The 17,205-nt window shown below is 22.6% G+C and overlaps 3 protein-coding genes across 3 annotated transcripts; all 3 read right to left on the bottom strand.

Moving 5' to 3' along the window:
* Positions 1 to 503: 503 nt before the first annotated feature.
* On the bottom strand, positions 504 to 1,117 carry OCT59_025523 (uncharacterized protein; the record flags this gene model as incomplete). The annotated part of the gene is made up of 3 exons (XM_025331998.2): positions 504 to 593; positions 664 to 1,016; positions 1,081 to 1,117. The coding sequence occupies 3 exons, from the start codon at positions 1,115 to 1,117 to the stop codon at positions 504 to 506; spliced, it is 480 nt and encodes a 159-aa protein (XP_025178840.2).
* Positions 1,118 to 3,344: 2,227 nt separating this feature from the next.
* Positions 3,345 to 5,308, bottom strand: OCT59_025522 (uncharacterized protein; the record flags this gene model as incomplete). The annotated part of the gene is made up of 8 exons (XM_066139083.1): positions 3,345 to 3,395; positions 3,469 to 3,515; positions 3,607 to 3,729; positions 3,809 to 4,114; positions 4,550 to 4,661; positions 4,738 to 4,957; positions 5,193 to 5,206; positions 5,306 to 5,308. The coding sequence occupies 8 exons, from the start codon at positions 5,306 to 5,308 to the stop codon at positions 3,345 to 3,347; spliced, it is 876 nt and encodes a 291-aa protein (XP_065992152.1).
* Positions 5,309 to 14,615: 9,307 nt separating this feature from the next.
* Positions 14,616 to 15,862, bottom strand: OCT59_025521 (uncharacterized protein; the record flags this gene model as incomplete). Its single annotated transcript, XM_066139069.1, has 5 exons — positions 14,616 to 14,746; positions 14,972 to 15,238; positions 15,290 to 15,509; positions 15,579 to 15,627; positions 15,723 to 15,862. The coding sequence occupies 5 exons, from the start codon at positions 15,860 to 15,862 to the stop codon at positions 14,616 to 14,618; spliced, it is 807 nt and encodes a 268-aa protein (XP_065992151.1).
* Positions 15,863 to 17,205: the final 1,343 nt, after the last annotated feature.

Raw genomic sequence — 17,205 nt, 5'->3', positions numbered from 1 at the left:
AATTATTTACTAAAGCATCACTAGCACGTTCATCAGAATTATATATTATCACTATTAAATTGATCAATATCTTCTATATTAAAAATTTCCACATGTATCTGAGTATTTATTAATTTATTTATCTTATTTCAGTGATCAGCAACTAAATATTCACAAAAAAGTGATGGTACATCTGCTGCTAAATGCCGATATCCATCACGACTTAAAAGTGCTTCATCACACACATGTACAATAGCATCAAGTTTTGTTTGAATTGTTATAGAATTCAAATCTTTGAAGTTGATGCAAACTTGATTCTTTTTGCAATCAAATCCAATATGCTGTAAATATAAAATTGGCTCTCCAGATAAATTTGTCAGCTTATGTTTAACAATCAATTCATCAACTGCTTTTTGCACATCCCTTCCAAAACTGTTAAATCTTTTATTTTGCTGTGAACAGGAAGTGATATCTTCAAGTGGTCTTTTTCAGTTATTAACTTCTGTTGTAACAGCAGTAGCAGGTCAAAACCCAATTTGTAAACAAGCATGATATAGTGGCTCAATATCAAATCCAAATAACTGAGGCCCAGATGATTTAGTTGAGTTAATTTTCTATTAAATATAATATTAAAATTAATTGTATGTTATTAAAATTTATCTAATATAAATATGAGTTAAATACCTGTAAAAATGTATTAACAACAGCTGTTGAAGATTGGGTACTACTAACACTCCACTCTGCATGACCAATCTTCCAATTAATTGTATAGCATACTACCTTTGAAACTGAAATATATTTAGTTTTGCATATAAGACTTCTTTCAGAAAACTCTGTTTCAACTATATAATCGTCGGGTATTGGATATTGAGATGCGTTGTTTTTAGATTTTTGTGTCAATTTCGGTGTGGAAGGATAGGTTCCCAGAGAAATAATATTGTAATATGAAATATATAATCGTTCATTTGATTGAAAATGTGCTTCAATTTTAGAACTTCTTGGATAATCATGTATGAAAACACAATTAGAAAACGTAGCTATTGATAAAAGGGTGTTATTGAACTTTCCTACATTAAAAAAAATTATTGAAAAAAAAATTACTTTCAGCAATGAGAACACGTACGGTTGTTCCAGCCATTTTTATTGTTTTAAAGCAAAAAAGGTTCGTTAAGTGAGTATAATAAATTTTTAATATACTACTTACCATTTTCCAAAATAAAATAGTTCCTTCCAAATAAAACCAATTACAGACCAATTCCTGACAGGTTTCAAAGTTGCGAGAAACTAGTTTCAAGATACCAACAATTGGTTTAAATATGAAATCGTCATGTATGTCATTGTGCATAATCTGTTATTATCACTTTTTTCAGGTTATTTTGATCGGCATGTTGATTATAATTTATATTTATCACTAAAAATTAATTAGTGATAAGAGACAAATCGGCCATATGATTAATCAATCATTTATTAATTGTCATACAAAATATTTAATTTTCGAACTTGGTATTTTTACACTTTAAATTCAACCAATGATTGCAATATAGAAATTTCAAAAAAAAGCTTATCAAATTTGTTAATAGAGTTTTTTACTAATAGAATTCCTCCCTTTAAAATTTCCTCAATATGATTATATTTGAATTTCCTTGGAGTAATATATTTATGACTTTTATTAAATTATGATATTATTACTAACATTGCTGCGATCATCATCTTTCGTTTCATCTTTCATTCCACATTAGAGAAAAATGATTGCAAATCTATTTTAACTTGATCTGGAATTCTTACTCCTTCTGTTTATGTTTTTATAAAAGAATGGATTATTGCATTCCTATTTAACACTAAACATTTATTTAGTGTACCATTTAATGAAAAACAAATACTACCAGGGATTCTAACCCGGTCTTAAGTCTTAACTTTAACTAAAACAGGATTTAGCCCAAGAAATTCTACACCAAACTACTAACCCAATAGATACTAAATATGCCCAAGAGTAGTAATGATGAAAATTTAGCAGCAAATCTAATAAATCTAATCTTAGAATGTGTTACAGTGTTACATGTATATACAATAAATAACAACTAATAGCTCCAAAACTAAATTCGACCCTGCTTTATTATCCCATCTGACGTCACCTTGCTTAGTCCCTGAAATATTTTTACTACTATTACTTGACTATGTAGTTACGCCGGCAAGATGATGCAATTGATTTCCAATTTCATTGGTTCCTCAAAAAATTTTTATTTCCTTCCACCACCATGCTAAACTTGACCTAAAATTCTCAAGAAACCCAAGGTCAAAGAGTAAAAGTTTCTAACAAGCTGATAAAACAAAGGAAAGAGCTTTACTTGCCCAGTAAAAAGTTCTTGTACCAAATATAGGCCAATTATGAAATGAGCCCATTCGGTATAAAATTTGGCCATATTTATTTTAATTTTATCCTATTTATGGTCCAATTTTTCGTACCAAACGGGCTCACGTATAAATTCAATACAAACCTAATATGAATTCAGTACAGGACTTTTTACTGGGTTGTACTATGTGATACCATTTCTGTTCCTTTAAGCCAATTCGTATTGTTGTAAAACAAGTCCTCTAACTTTTACAAGGTCTCAAGCCTCCGTATAGGTTAAAAAAGAAAAAATGTTGTAACAGGTCCAAAAGAATTTTTCCTATTAACTTTGTGTGAATCTAGTCTCAAAATGAATTTAAAGAAGTTAATAATATTTGTCTGGCTCAAGAAATAACTTTACATATGAACTCTTCCGCTTTTTGTTTCATCAGTTTTTCCTAAAATTTATGGACAAGTGATCAGTGGAAAAAGTTCTTTTCAATTAAATATATATTCATTTTAGCATATATAAATGTACTTATACATCAAAATAGAATAAAGTAAGCAGGCTTTGAATTATCAAAAAAAATAACCCAGATATCCTTAATGTAATTCCTATATTAATCAAAATATTTAAATAATATTAAAAATAAAGTCAACAATACAAATTAAATCCAACCAGCTATTGAAATAAGTATAAAAATTTTACATTATTCATTTTCAATTTATGCATTAGAAATGGGTTTATATACCCTATTATTTAATAATTTATAAAAAAAAGATTTATTTAAATTACAAACTAAGAAATTTGTAAAATATTTACTACTCTAGTCCTAGTATTTAAATAGTTCTAAGAAGAGAATCCATATATTTAATATTTGGATAAAATATAAAAAAAGGGAATTATTTAAATTACAAGCTAAGAAATTTGTAAAATAATTACTACTCTAGTCCTAGTGTTTAAATAATTTTAAGAGAATTCATATATTTAATATTTGGATAAAATATAAATAAAAGGAATTATTTAAATTACAAACTAAGAATCTTTAAAATATTTTACTACTCTGGCCTTAGTGTTTAAATAAATCTAAAAAGAATAAAATAATGAGCAATTTTTGTTAAATGCATGATGTCAAATATAACTTAAAAAAACTATAAACCTTTTTTAAAACATAAATAATTGGTTGATTTTTATCTATTTTAATATCTGAATAATTAAAGTAAATAAAATTAATTACATGTATATAATTTGCAAAATTAGTTTATTTTATATCATATTATATTACATACCTAATTACTTGTATCTTTGATTATACAATCATCCAACTCTTCAGTTATGCCAGTAGAAGAATGGCTTGCATAATAAGTTTGTGAATCTTCACTTTCAAGAATTTCATTCAATTTTTTACTAGTATTTTTATCTGTTTTAATATTAAATAATAAATTAATTTCACAAAAATGATTTGCAAGATTAATTTTTATATATACTATATTACATACCTAATGACTTCAAATCTTTAATTATACAACTATTCAAATCTTCACTTTCAAGAATTTCATTCAATTTTTTACTAGTAAAATCAAGTATGCGACTTGTATAACAAGCCTGTGGATGAGATTCAGTAGTAAGAATGTTATGCCCAATTGGTGCATTTATAAATTCCATAATATTACATTTTAATTCTTTATCAATATCTTTAATTTTCTTGTTAGAAGGAAGACCAATCCATTTTATAATAGTTTTTAAAACTTCCTTAGAAGATGGCCTGTTTAATGGATCTTCATCCCAACATTTTTTCATTAAATCTACATAACATTGTGGAGTATTTTCAATAATTTCAGGACGTTCACCTTTACAAATACTTAAACTAAGTTGAATATCGTGTGCTCTATTGTTAAATGGTGGCGTACCAGATGTAAATTCCCACATAATCATAGAAAAACTATATATATCACTAGCTGGAGTATAAGATTTGCCTCTTAAAACTTCAGGTGCCATAAATGGTACAACACCATAAATATTATACTCTTTCAAAAATGATTTTACAGGCTGACATAATCCTAAATCACTAACATAAATTTTATCCTCATTATGATTTAAAATATTACCATCATGAAAATCACAATGAATAAGATTTTGTTCATGTATACTATTAAGTCCAGAAATAATTTCACACAACATATATAATTTTTGATCCCAATTATTTTTGATTATTCTTGTTAAGTTTCCTCTTAAATTACCTTTGTTTGCATAATCTATTACTACCATATATTTTAAAGTATCTGGATCTTTTGTAAATCCATAAAAATAAATAATTTCAATTGAATCTAAACATCTTTCATGATATTTCCACTATAAAAAATAATAATATATTAATATAAGTAAATTATAATTCAAATTGAAAAAAATAAATAATATACTATCATACTTCATTTAAAAATTCATTTAAATTTTCATTTAAATTATTATGACATTTAAGAATTACTTCTTTATTATCTTCATTATTTTTTAACCAAATAGCTTTGTATATAGTACCAAATCCTCCTTCATTAAGATATTCAACATTTTTAAATTTATTATAAGGAATCCATTTTAATCTTTTTTCAAGGATAAATTTATCTATAATTGTATTTCCACTTTTTCCAAATCTATAAATTTAAATAATTAAAGTTCATAATAAAATTGACACAAAATTTAAGATTAAAATTAACACTCACTCTAAAATTTAAATTGGAATTTAAGATAATATATGTCTTAGTTCTTGTACAAATATATATAATAATAATAAGCTATATTTCACAACTTACCAACTAAAGTAATAGAAATTTTAAATGAAAGAATACAGTTAACAAATAAATATAAAATATATAACAATAAAATTACAAATAACTTACAAGCTATATTATTAAATAATTTTTAAATAAAAATTTAGTTAGTTTAAATTATATGTAAATATTATCACAATAAGTAATAATAGAATTAAATAAATAACTTACCATCTAAAGGAAATTAAATAGTTAGTTTCAATTAAATGTAAATATTATAACAATAAGTAATAATAGAATTAAATAAATAACTTACCATCTATAAAATAATTTTTTTAAATAAAGAATTTAGTTAGTTTAAATTATATGTAAATATTATTATAATAAGTAATAATAGAATTAAATAAATAGTAAATTATAACTTACAATCTAAAGGAAATTACAAAATAATTTTTTAAATAAAGAATTTAGTTAGTTTAGCTTAAATTATATGTAAATATTATAATGATACTAAGTAATAATAGAATTAAATAAATAACTTACGAGCTATGTTATTTAAATAATTTTTTTAAATAAAGAATTTAGTTAATTTAAATTAAATGTAAATATTATTACAATGATTAATAATAGAATTAAATAAATAACTTACCATCTATATAATAATTTTTTAAATAAAGAATTTAGTTAGTTTAAATTATATGTAAATATTATTATAATAAGTAATAATAAAATTAAATAAATAACTCACTCTCTATATTATTTAAATAATTTTTTAAATAAGAATTTAGTTAGTTTAAATATATGTAAATATCATAAGTAGTAATAATAGAATTAAATAAATAACTCACTCCCTATATTATTAAAATAATTTTTTAAATAAAGGATTTGTTAGTTTAAATTATATGTAAATATTATAATAATAAGTAATAATACTATAATAGATTTAAATAAATAACTTACTCTCTATATTATTTAAATGATTTTTTAATAAAGAATTTAGTTAATTTAAATTATATGTAAATATTATAATAATAACAATAAGTAATAATGTAAGCAATAAATAATTTATAACTTACGATCTATTAAATAAAGAATTTAGTTAGTTTAAACAAATGTAAATATTATAACAATATAAAGTAATAATAGAATTAAATAAATAACTTACACCCTATATTATTTAAATAATTTTTCAAGTGAAGAATTTAGTTAGTTTAAATTATATGTAAATATTATAACAATAAGCAATGATAGAATTAAATAAATAGCTTACCAACTAAAAGAAATTACAAAATAATTTTTTAAATAAAGAATTAAGATAGTTTAAAATGTATGTAAATATTATAACAATATGTAATAATAGAATTAAATAAATAACTTACACCCTATATATTTATATAATTTAAATAAAGAATTGTTAGTTTAAATTATATGCAAATATTATTACAATGAGTAATAATAGAACTAAATAAATAACTTATAAGTTATAACTTACGATCTATTAAACAAAGAATTTAGTTAATTTAAATTATATGTAAATATTATAATAATATGTAATAATAGAATTAAATAATAACTTATAACTTACGATCTATTAAATAATAAATTTAGTTAGTTAGTTAAATAATACGTAAATATTATAACAAATAATAATAATAGATATTAAATATGAACTTACCATCTATAAAATAATTTTTTAAATAAAGTATTTAGTTAGTTTAAATTATATGCAAATATTATAACAACAAATAATAATAGAATTAATCAAATAGCTTACTAACTAAAAAAAGTTACAAAATAAGTTTTAAATAAAGAATTTAGTATAACAATAAGTAATAATAGAATTAAATAAATAACTTACACCCTATATATTTATATAATTTAAATAAAGAATTGTTAGTTTAAATTATATGCAAATATTATTACAATGAGTAATAATAGAACTAAATAAATAACTTATAAGTTATAACTTACGATCTATTAAACAAAGAATTTAGTTAATTTAAATTATATGTAAATATTATAATAATATGTAATAATAGAATTAAATAATAACTTATAACCTACGATCTATTAAATAATAAATTTAGTTAGTTAGTTAAATAATACGTAAATATTATAACAAATAATAATAATAGATATTAAATATGAACTTACCATCTATAAAATAATTTTTTAAATAAAGTATTTAGTTAGTTTAAATTATATGCAAATATTATAACAACAAATAATAATAGAATTAATCAAATAGCTTACTAACTAAAAAAAGTTACAAAATAAGTTTTAAATAAAGAATTTAGTATAACAATAAGTAATAATAGAATTAAATAAATAACTTACACCCTAAATTATTTAAATAATTTTTTAAATAAAGAATTTAGATAGTTTAAATTATATGTAAATATTATAACAATAAGTAATAATAAAATTAAATAAATAATAACTTACACCCTATATTATTTAAATAATTTTTTAAATATAGAATTTAGTTAGTAGTTTATATAATATGTAAATATTATAATAATAAGTAATAATAGAATTAAATAAATAACTTACCATCTATAAAATAATTTTTTAAATAAAGAATTTAGTTAGTTTAAATTATATGTAAATATTTTAACAATAAATAATAACAGAATTAAATAAATAACTTACCAACTAGTATAAGAAATTACAAAAATAATTTTTAAATAAAGAATTTATTTAAATTATATGTAAATATTATTATGATAGGTAATAATAGAATTAAATAAATAATTATGACTTACAATCTAAAAGAAATTACAAAATAATTTTTTAATAAAGAATTTAGTTGGTTTAGTTTGATTATATGTAAATATTATAACAATAAGAATAGTATAATTAAATAAATAGCTTACTCCCTATATTATTTAAATAATTTTTTAAATAAAAATTTAGTTAGTTCAAATTATATATAAATATTATAACAATAAGTAATAATAGAATTAAATAAATAAATTATAACTTACAATCTAAAAGAATTACAAAATAATTTATAAAGAATTTAGTTAGTTTAGCTTAAATTATATAATGATAAGTAATAATAGAATTAAATAAATAACTTACGAGCTATGTTATTTAAATAATTTTTTTAAATAAAAAATTTAGTTAATTTAAATTATATGTAAATATTATTACAATGATTAATAATAGAATTAAATAAATAACTTACCATCTATATAATAATTTTTTAAATAAAGAATTTAGTTAGTTTAAATTATATGTAAATATTATTATAATAAGTAATAATAGAATTAAATAAATAACTCACTCTCTATATTATTTAAATAATTTTTTAAATAAGAATTTAGTTAGTTTAAATATATGTAAATATTATAACAATAACTTTACAGAAACTTCAAGATCGTAGCGATGGCTTAATGCGTGGTAACTGCGTTATAAATACATAGTGACCACATTATGCAATTGTAAAGAAATTACATATATGCAGTTACTGCGCATTAAGCCATTCTTGAAGTTTCTGTAAAGAAGTAGTAATAATAGAATTAAATAAATAACTCACTCCCTATATTATTAAAATAATTTTTTAAATAAAGGATTTTGTTAGTTTATATTATATGTAAATATTATAACAATAAGTAAAATAGAATTAAATAAATAACTTACCAACTAAAAGAAATTACAAATAATTTTTTAAATAAAGAATTTAGCTTAAATTATATAAATAATAGAAATATAGACATCATATAACTTACACCCTGAATTATTATTAATTCTTAATTAGTTGATATAAATATAATAGAAAGGTATTTACTATAAATTGAATATATTACTTACAATCTATTTATTTAAATTAGGAGTATAATTAGTTAAATTATAGTAAAATATTAATAAATAAATATAATATTAAATATAATATTATAACTTACCAGCTGTAATATAATTAATTAGTTATTTAAAACAAAGAATTTATTAGTTATTTGAATATTATGTAAATATAAATAAAGTAAAAAACTAAAAATTTAAATAACTGATAACTTACAAACTATAGTATATTTAGTTACATAGAATATAGTAAAAATAATAAGTAATTCCGTTATTATTTAATTATAAAACAACCTATTAACTTACGAGCTAAATTATTTAATATGATTTTATATAATTTAGTTAGTTATATATTATATATAGGTTTATTTATAGATAAGTATTTTAATATTTCAGCTTGTTTAATATACCTTCATATTCCTCGGTACTTCCTTCAGATTCTTCAGAGCCATTTTTTTTATTAACACTACCAGAAACTAGTTTTATTATATTGTCAATTTGTTAAAAATTTTAAAATTCTTATTGTATCAAATGTTCATACTATATATACGATTTTTACCTTTACCAATACATTGACCCATTACTATTTATTATATCAAAATATTCCCTAACTGAATAAAAAAAAAAAATCTATTTTTTTCTTTTTTTTATTAAACGCCCTATTAGTATGAGTAAATATGGTAATAATATTTATGCAAAATTTATTATGTGATCACTATTTCGATTTTCGAGCCATACTTGACAAAGTATGCCACATTTTACGGCAGGTACAGCAGGTACAGCAGGTGTTACAGTATGGCAAGCCGAATCAAGCATGGATTGACAAAATGTTACACCGTGCCTGACATTTTACCTGTTCATGCTTGATATTCATTTGTCCGTGCTTGATATTTATCTGTACGTGCTTGATATTTTATCTGTACGTGCTTGATGTTTTATCTGTATGTGCTTGATATTTTATCTGTACGTGCTTGATGTTTTTATCCATCTGTGCTTGATATTTTTGTCCGTCTGTGCTTGATGTTTTTGTCCAACTGTGTTTGATTTAATCCAACTATACTCGATAATTTTATCTTTGTCAAAAATTAGTTTCTTTGTCAGTACAGGGTTGATATTTTGTCGATCACATGTTTTTAAGTTTAGCGTAGTTTTAAAAATTTTTTTTTTTTTTAAATTTTACACGAATAATTTTTTTTATTATTGGCTTTTTTTAATAAACAAATTTGTAGAGAATTTTTATTTTTAATATAGGCAAAGGCTTTGTTTGATAGGATAGAATTTCTTTTGAAATTTTTTTTATTGCCGTTTTCGAAATTACTGACAAATTCCGATTTGCGAGGTTTGATATATGATTTTTCGTATAACAAAAGTGAATCACATTTTTACGCGAATTTTTAATATTTTCATGTCAAATTTTTTTTGTGAATCATCAAATTCAAGATAAAATGTGTATCAACGCAAAATTTTGCATATATTTAATATAAAAATTTTGGACTTTTACTATGCAGATATCATTTATTATAGTCATTTATATATAAAAATAAAGTGAATCACATTTCTGAATTTTTAATATTTTCATGTCAAATTTTTTTTGTGAATCATCAAATTCAAGTCAAAATGTGTATCAACGCAAAATTTCAGTATACATTTCTTATAAAAATTTTGGACTTTTATTATGTAGATATCATTTATTGTAGTTATTTATATATAAAAATAAAATGAATCACATTTCTGCATGAATTTTTAATATTTTCATGTCAAATTTTTTTTGTGAATCATCAAATTCAAGTCAAAATGTGTATCAACACAAAATTTCAGTATATATTTCTTATAAAAATTTTGGACTTTTATTATGCAGATATCATTTATTACAGTCATTTATATATAAAAATAAAGTGAATCACATTTCTACATCAATTTTTAATATATTTATATTAAAATTTTTTTGTGAATCATCAAATTCAAGACATTGTGTATATCAAGGCAAAATTTCAATATATATTTCATTTAAAATTTGGACTTTTCTATGTCACTATTTTTATATGTAAATAATTGCAATAAATAATATTAACATAGTAAAAGTCCAAAATTTTTATATGAAATATATGCTGAAATTTTGCGTTGATACACATTTTGACTTGAATTTGATGATTCACAAAAAAAAATTGACATGAAAATATTAAAAATTCATGCAGAAATGTGATTCACTTTATTTTTATATATAAATAACTATAATAAATGATATCTGCATAGTAAAAGTCCAAAATTTTTATATTAAATATATGCTAAAATTTTGCGTTGGTACACATTTTATCTTGAATTTGATGATTCACAAAAAAATTTGACATGAAAATATTAAAAATTCGCGTAAAAATGTGATTCACTTTTGTTATACAAAAAATCATATATCAAACCTCGCAAATCGGAATTTGTCAGTAATTTTGAAAACGGCAATAATAAAAAGATTTTTTTTGATAAAAAATTTTGTAAGAAAATTTTTTTCATCTCCCATCGCTCCTTTTCGTCTCCCATCACTCCTTTTCATCTCTCCGGCTATGGAATATGCGGTAGGTGTTGTTTGGTGAGTGTGTGGCTGTGTAATGGTGTTATAAAACATCATTAACGCCATTTCTCTCTTTTTTTTTAGGTAAAGCTCAAGCCAGCTCGAGCCCGCTCAAGTCCAGCTCAGCTTGAGCCAGGATTTATTATGGTTCGGCTTGGCTCAAAAAGCTTGAGCCAATATTTGCCGTGGTTCAGTTCATTGCGGACTCTGCTCTCTTAATTTTCGAGCTGAGCGTGAGCTATGCCTTGGCTCAGCTCGAGCCAGCTCATGCAGAGCTTTAACTACCAGCAAACCATTTATTTTATAATATCCATTAAAAAAAAAAAAAATTTATTAAAATTGTAAAATTTAATAAATTTTCAATCAATTTTTTTAAAAAAAAGCTCTCTATCTAATGAAATTCTTTATTAAAAAAAAAAATATCAAGCCAAAATTCTCGATACCCTTATTAAAAAAAACTATTTTCAATAAATTTTCTATTGAGACTTCTAACAAAATTCTCCATCAAAAAAATAAAAAAACTTTTCAACCAGAAATTCTCTAATGAAATTCTTAATCAAAAAAAAATCTTCTCTGTTAAAAAAATTTACTAATGAAATGATCTATCAAAAAAAAAAAAATTTTACCCATTAAAAAAAAAATTCTCAGCGAAATTATTTATCTTCCTATTAATTAAAATTCTTTAATAAAATTCTCTATCAAAAACAATCCCCCTATTAAAAAAAATTCTCTAATAAAATTCTCCATAAAAAATAACTTTCACCTATTAAAAAAAATTCCCAAAAGAAATTCTTTATCAAGGAAAACTCCCTCCTATTAAAAAAAAAATTCTTAACGAAATTCTCTATCAAAAAAAAATCTCATTTGCTAAAAAAGTTTCTGACAAAATTATTTTATCAAAAAAAATCTTTCCTATTATAAAAATTCTACAAAAAAAAAAAGTTCTCAATTCTCAATGAATTCTCTATCAAAAAAAAAAATCTTATTAAAAAAAAAATCTCCAATGAAATTTAAATTTTTTAACGAAATTATCCATCGAAGAAAAACTCAGAAATTTCCCTATCAATAAAAAATTCTCTAACAAAATTTTTTATCAAAAAAAAGTCTTTTTATTAAAAAAAAATTCCAAAAGAATTTTATCAAAAAAAACCTTTGCCTATATTAAAAATAAAAATTCTCTACAAAAATTGTTTTATAAAAAAAAGCCAATAAAATAAAAAAAAATTCTTCGTGTAAAAACTATGCTAAACTTAAAAAACATGTGATTGACAAAATATCACCCCTATGCTGACAAAGAAACTAATTTTTGACAAGATAAAATTAAAATCAAATACAATTGGACAAAAGTACAGATAGATAAAACCTCAAGCACGGACAGATAAAAATGCCAAGCACGAACAGATAAAAACATCAAGCATCATGTACAGATAAAACAACAAGCACGTGACAGATAAAATATCAAGCACATACAGATAAAACATCAAGCACGTACAGATAAAATATCAAGCACGTACAGATAAATATCAAGCACGGGACAGATGAAAATCAAGCATAAACAGGTAAAATGTCAGACACAGGGTGACATTTTGTCTAGCCATGCTTGATTTATTACCGCACAATGGGGGTCTTCACAAAACCTGTGATTGAGATTGGGATTGAGATTGGGATTGAGATCAGCTTGAAATTGAGATTAACGTTTCAATCTTGATTCACAAATTTTTGTGTTACATTAGATTAATGATTTACCGTTATGCTTTAAAAATTTTTTTTTTCGTACTTTCTTTTAAAATTTTACATAAATTTTTATAATTACATATTATTTTCTCAGTAATGAACAGGGAATTCCAAATTTCAATTTGTATATTAATAATTATTATACTTATTAAATATAATGAATTTGAAGAAAATTTAATTGCTACTTATCAAACTGAACAAGAAGAAGAGGAAGAAAATTTTAACATTTTACCTTTAAACTTGCTATATTTACAACTTAATAGAATAGAAATTAATGAGTGCATCAATTTAAGAAGATTAAATAGATCAATATCTCAGTATTGGTTTAATGAAATATGTTTAAATATGCAAGATTTTGAATTTAAAAGACATTTTAGGTTAACCAGGTCTACATTCGAATGGTTATGCTGTGAAATAATACCACATTTAAGAAGAGAAATTACAGGACCTGGTATAGTTGGACTTGCATGGGAACAAAAGGTTGGTGCATCATTATGGTTTCTTGCTACTGGAGAATGTTTTAGGTCTATAGGTAATAGGTTTGGAATGGGAGAATCAACTTTTAGTTATGCATTAAGAGATTTTATTAATGTAATAGTTACAAAATTTCTAGCGGAAAAAATTGTTTTTCCAAATACAGAATCAGAAATTAATGAAATTACAAATGGATTCAAAGGTACTGGAAGAATTCCTAATGTTATTGGAGCTATTGATGGTAGTCATATACCAATTAAAGCACCTCATCTATTTCCTGTAGATTATTTTAATAGAAAAGGATTTTATTCAATTGTTTTACAAGCAGTAGTTGACCATAAAACAAGTTTTTTAGATATATGTGTTGGTTGGCCAGGTTCTACACATGATAGTAGAATTTTAGTAAATTCTAATCTATATAATAAGTTTAATAATTTAGTAACAACTTTTAATAATAAATACATATTAGGTGATGGAGGATATCCGAATCTTAGTTGGTTAATAGTTCCTTATAAAGATATAGGTAGAGGATTAATTCAAAAACAAACATATTTCAATTGTAAACATTCACAAACAAGAATCAAAGTAGAACAAGCTTTTGGTTTATTAAAGGGTAGATGGAGATGTCTTCTTCATAGTTTAGAAGTTTCATTTGAAATAATACCACATATGATAACTACTTGTTGTATACTCCATAATATTTGTGAAGAAAGACGCGATTTTTTACCACCAGAAGAACAATATCATGATACAGGAACTGATGTAAATAGTGAAACAAATGTTAATGAAACATCAGAAGGTAATGCTATAAGAAATGCAATATGTGATTTATTATGGAATAATCATCAGAGGAGATATTTAAATACAAATAATAATTAAGTAATAAATCAATGAATTAAAAAAATTGTTACAAACATATATTTTCCAATTTATTTCATAAAACATTTAAAAGAATTACATTATTTATTATTGGGTGCGTGAGCTATCATTTCTATCACTTTTATATTCAGAATCATCCAATTGTGCAAAAGATGGTAAAGATGTTTGTAAATTTCTTTGCAAGTACATGAAATTTGAAGAAAATTGAGGTAAATCATCTATAAATTGAATTAAAATTAAATTAATTAAATTAAAATTAGAATTGAATTTAATATAAAAAATCAGATTTTGATCGTAAAATAAAAATTTGAATTTGTACGTGACGCAAAAATCAAAATTTAAATGTGACGCAAAAATCAAGATTTGAATGCAATACAAACATTTGAATTTGAACATGACATATAAATAAACTTAATATTACCATTGGAATTAATAATAAATACCTTGTAAATTTTTTTCTGATTGATTATTTGAATTTCCTTGAGAAGAACTCAAACTTTCTGTAATATTATTTAATAAACCAAATAACATCATATCTGATTGATGTTTCATTGTAAGCAATTCTGACCTTTCCCTTTGATCTCTTTTTTCTTTTTCTTCTCTTCTTTTGTCAAATTCTATTTGCCTAATTTCTTGTTGCTCCATCCACTTTTGAATAGTATTTTCCAAAATAGCTCCATGATTTTTGGATTTTTTTCTGCTTTGATTATCTACATTAACATCAACTTCTTTATTTTCACGTTTATTTGTTCATTTTCTACCAATTTTAGGGAATTCATATGTAATTTCTGTCTTGTTATTGTCTTCAAAATCTTCTTGCACAAGATCAAAATTTTCTATTCTTGGTAAGGGTACGGAAGAATCAATACAAGATTTTGGATTTAATGTAGGCCTATCCTTATTCAAAATTGCCTCAATCTCTTCTTTATATTGAATAACAATGGGAGGTCCGCCACTTTTTTTTGAAGCTGCAAGTTGAGACTTAAATAAAAAAAAATTTATTAATAAATTTAAATAATAAGTAAAGAAAATTTAATTTTAAATAAAAACCTTATAATTATCTACTAAATTCTTCCACTTGTTAGCAATTTGAACAACACTATAAGATTGTTCAAATTCAAAAGTCAAAAAAAAGCTTCAGCATTTTTCCACAATTGAACACTCTCTGGATTAGATGTAGCACCACGTTTATACTTTAAATCTTCAAGCTTTTCTTTATGTTCAAGAAGAAAAGACAATAAAGCTTTAATAGCAGGTTCAGTCCATCTGACTCTTGAAGCTTTAATAGGTTTCTCAGTATTTTTATCTTTTTTATTTTCATGGGTAGATTCCATTTTTTTTTATTAAAAAGATCACAAACTTTTAGTGTTTAAAAGAAAATGGTTTAAGAAAAATGACAAAAAAAAGTTCGCGTTTTGCGATAGTTTCGCGTTCAAAAAGTATTTAAATAAAAAATATGCATACATTTTTTAAATTGAAAAAAAAAAATTCAAGAAAATTTGCCAGGTTAATGAAGTTAATGCTAATCTTATTCTAATCTTACTTGATGAGTAAGATTGAAATTTCATATAAAATTTCAATCACGATCAGCTTGAGATTAAGCTTAATCTCAATCACGTTTTTTGTGAAACCAGATTAACCTCTAATCTCAATCATAATCTCAATCACGAATTTTGTGAAGACCCCAATGTCTGTCTAACTCGGCTTGCCTGATCGTGGCAGGTGATTTTTTTACAGCAGGTGTTTTTGGTAATAAGCTTTTTGGAAATTGGAATTTTTGAGAAAATATTCATAATTTGTTACTTTATGATTTAACTAAAATATTAATAGATTTTCAGATTTGAAGAAATGGTTGGTTATTTTCATTTAAAATTCGTGATAATTCGTGAAATCCTAATTTGACTATTAAACAGCTAAAAATGGATTATACTGTACTTGTTATATACAATCTAATATTAGAATTAATAAAATATTAATAATAAAGAATAAATATCTTTCCGGGATTCCTCCACGTCTTAAACAGTCTAGAAATGCTAAAATAATTTTTTTAAAAAAAAAATATTTTTGTTTCTTTAGAAGCTAAATAAAATATTCATTGAACATATTGTAAGTGGGTTCGTTGAAAATATATACACATATATGCTGTATATAAATTGAAAAATGACTTGATATAATAAAGGTGTAAGTAACAAGATATTAAAGTTTCTTAAAAAAATAATTAATGTGTATTGATTGTATGAAACTGATATGTTAAAAAGGTAGTAATATGATTAGATATAATTTTATGATATATTATAAATAATAGTATTTCTTTTTTTTTGGAAATGAATGTACACAAGTGTCTTTTAATGGAATTGAAGAATCTATTATGGAATCATATTACATTTGTTCATAAAACTTGTTGATAGATAATGTGTTAAAGAATAAGAAAGTAATGAATTTGAAGTAATGTTATAAATAAAGATATTTTCTTTTTAATATAGTAGTCATTTCTTTAGCTCATAGATATTTTTAGCGCTGTGTCGTAAAATTTGTATATAAAAATTATAAGATAATGTATGTATAACAGGGAGAAAAGAGCGAAAGTTTAGAATTTAGAATATGAGAAAAGAAAATTCTGTAAGAAAAAAAAATCGCTAGTGTTAAAATATTGATTTTGACAATTTCGACAATATAG

This window comes from Rhizophagus irregularis, chromosome 5, assembly GCF_026210795.1.
Source record: "Rhizophagus irregularis chromosome 5, complete sequence".
In the NCBI taxonomy this organism is placed as follows: Eukaryota; Fungi; Glomeromycota; class Glomeromycetes; order Glomerales; family Glomeraceae; genus Rhizophagus; species Rhizophagus irregularis.
This window is presented reverse-complemented; position numbering and strand designations above follow the sequence as displayed.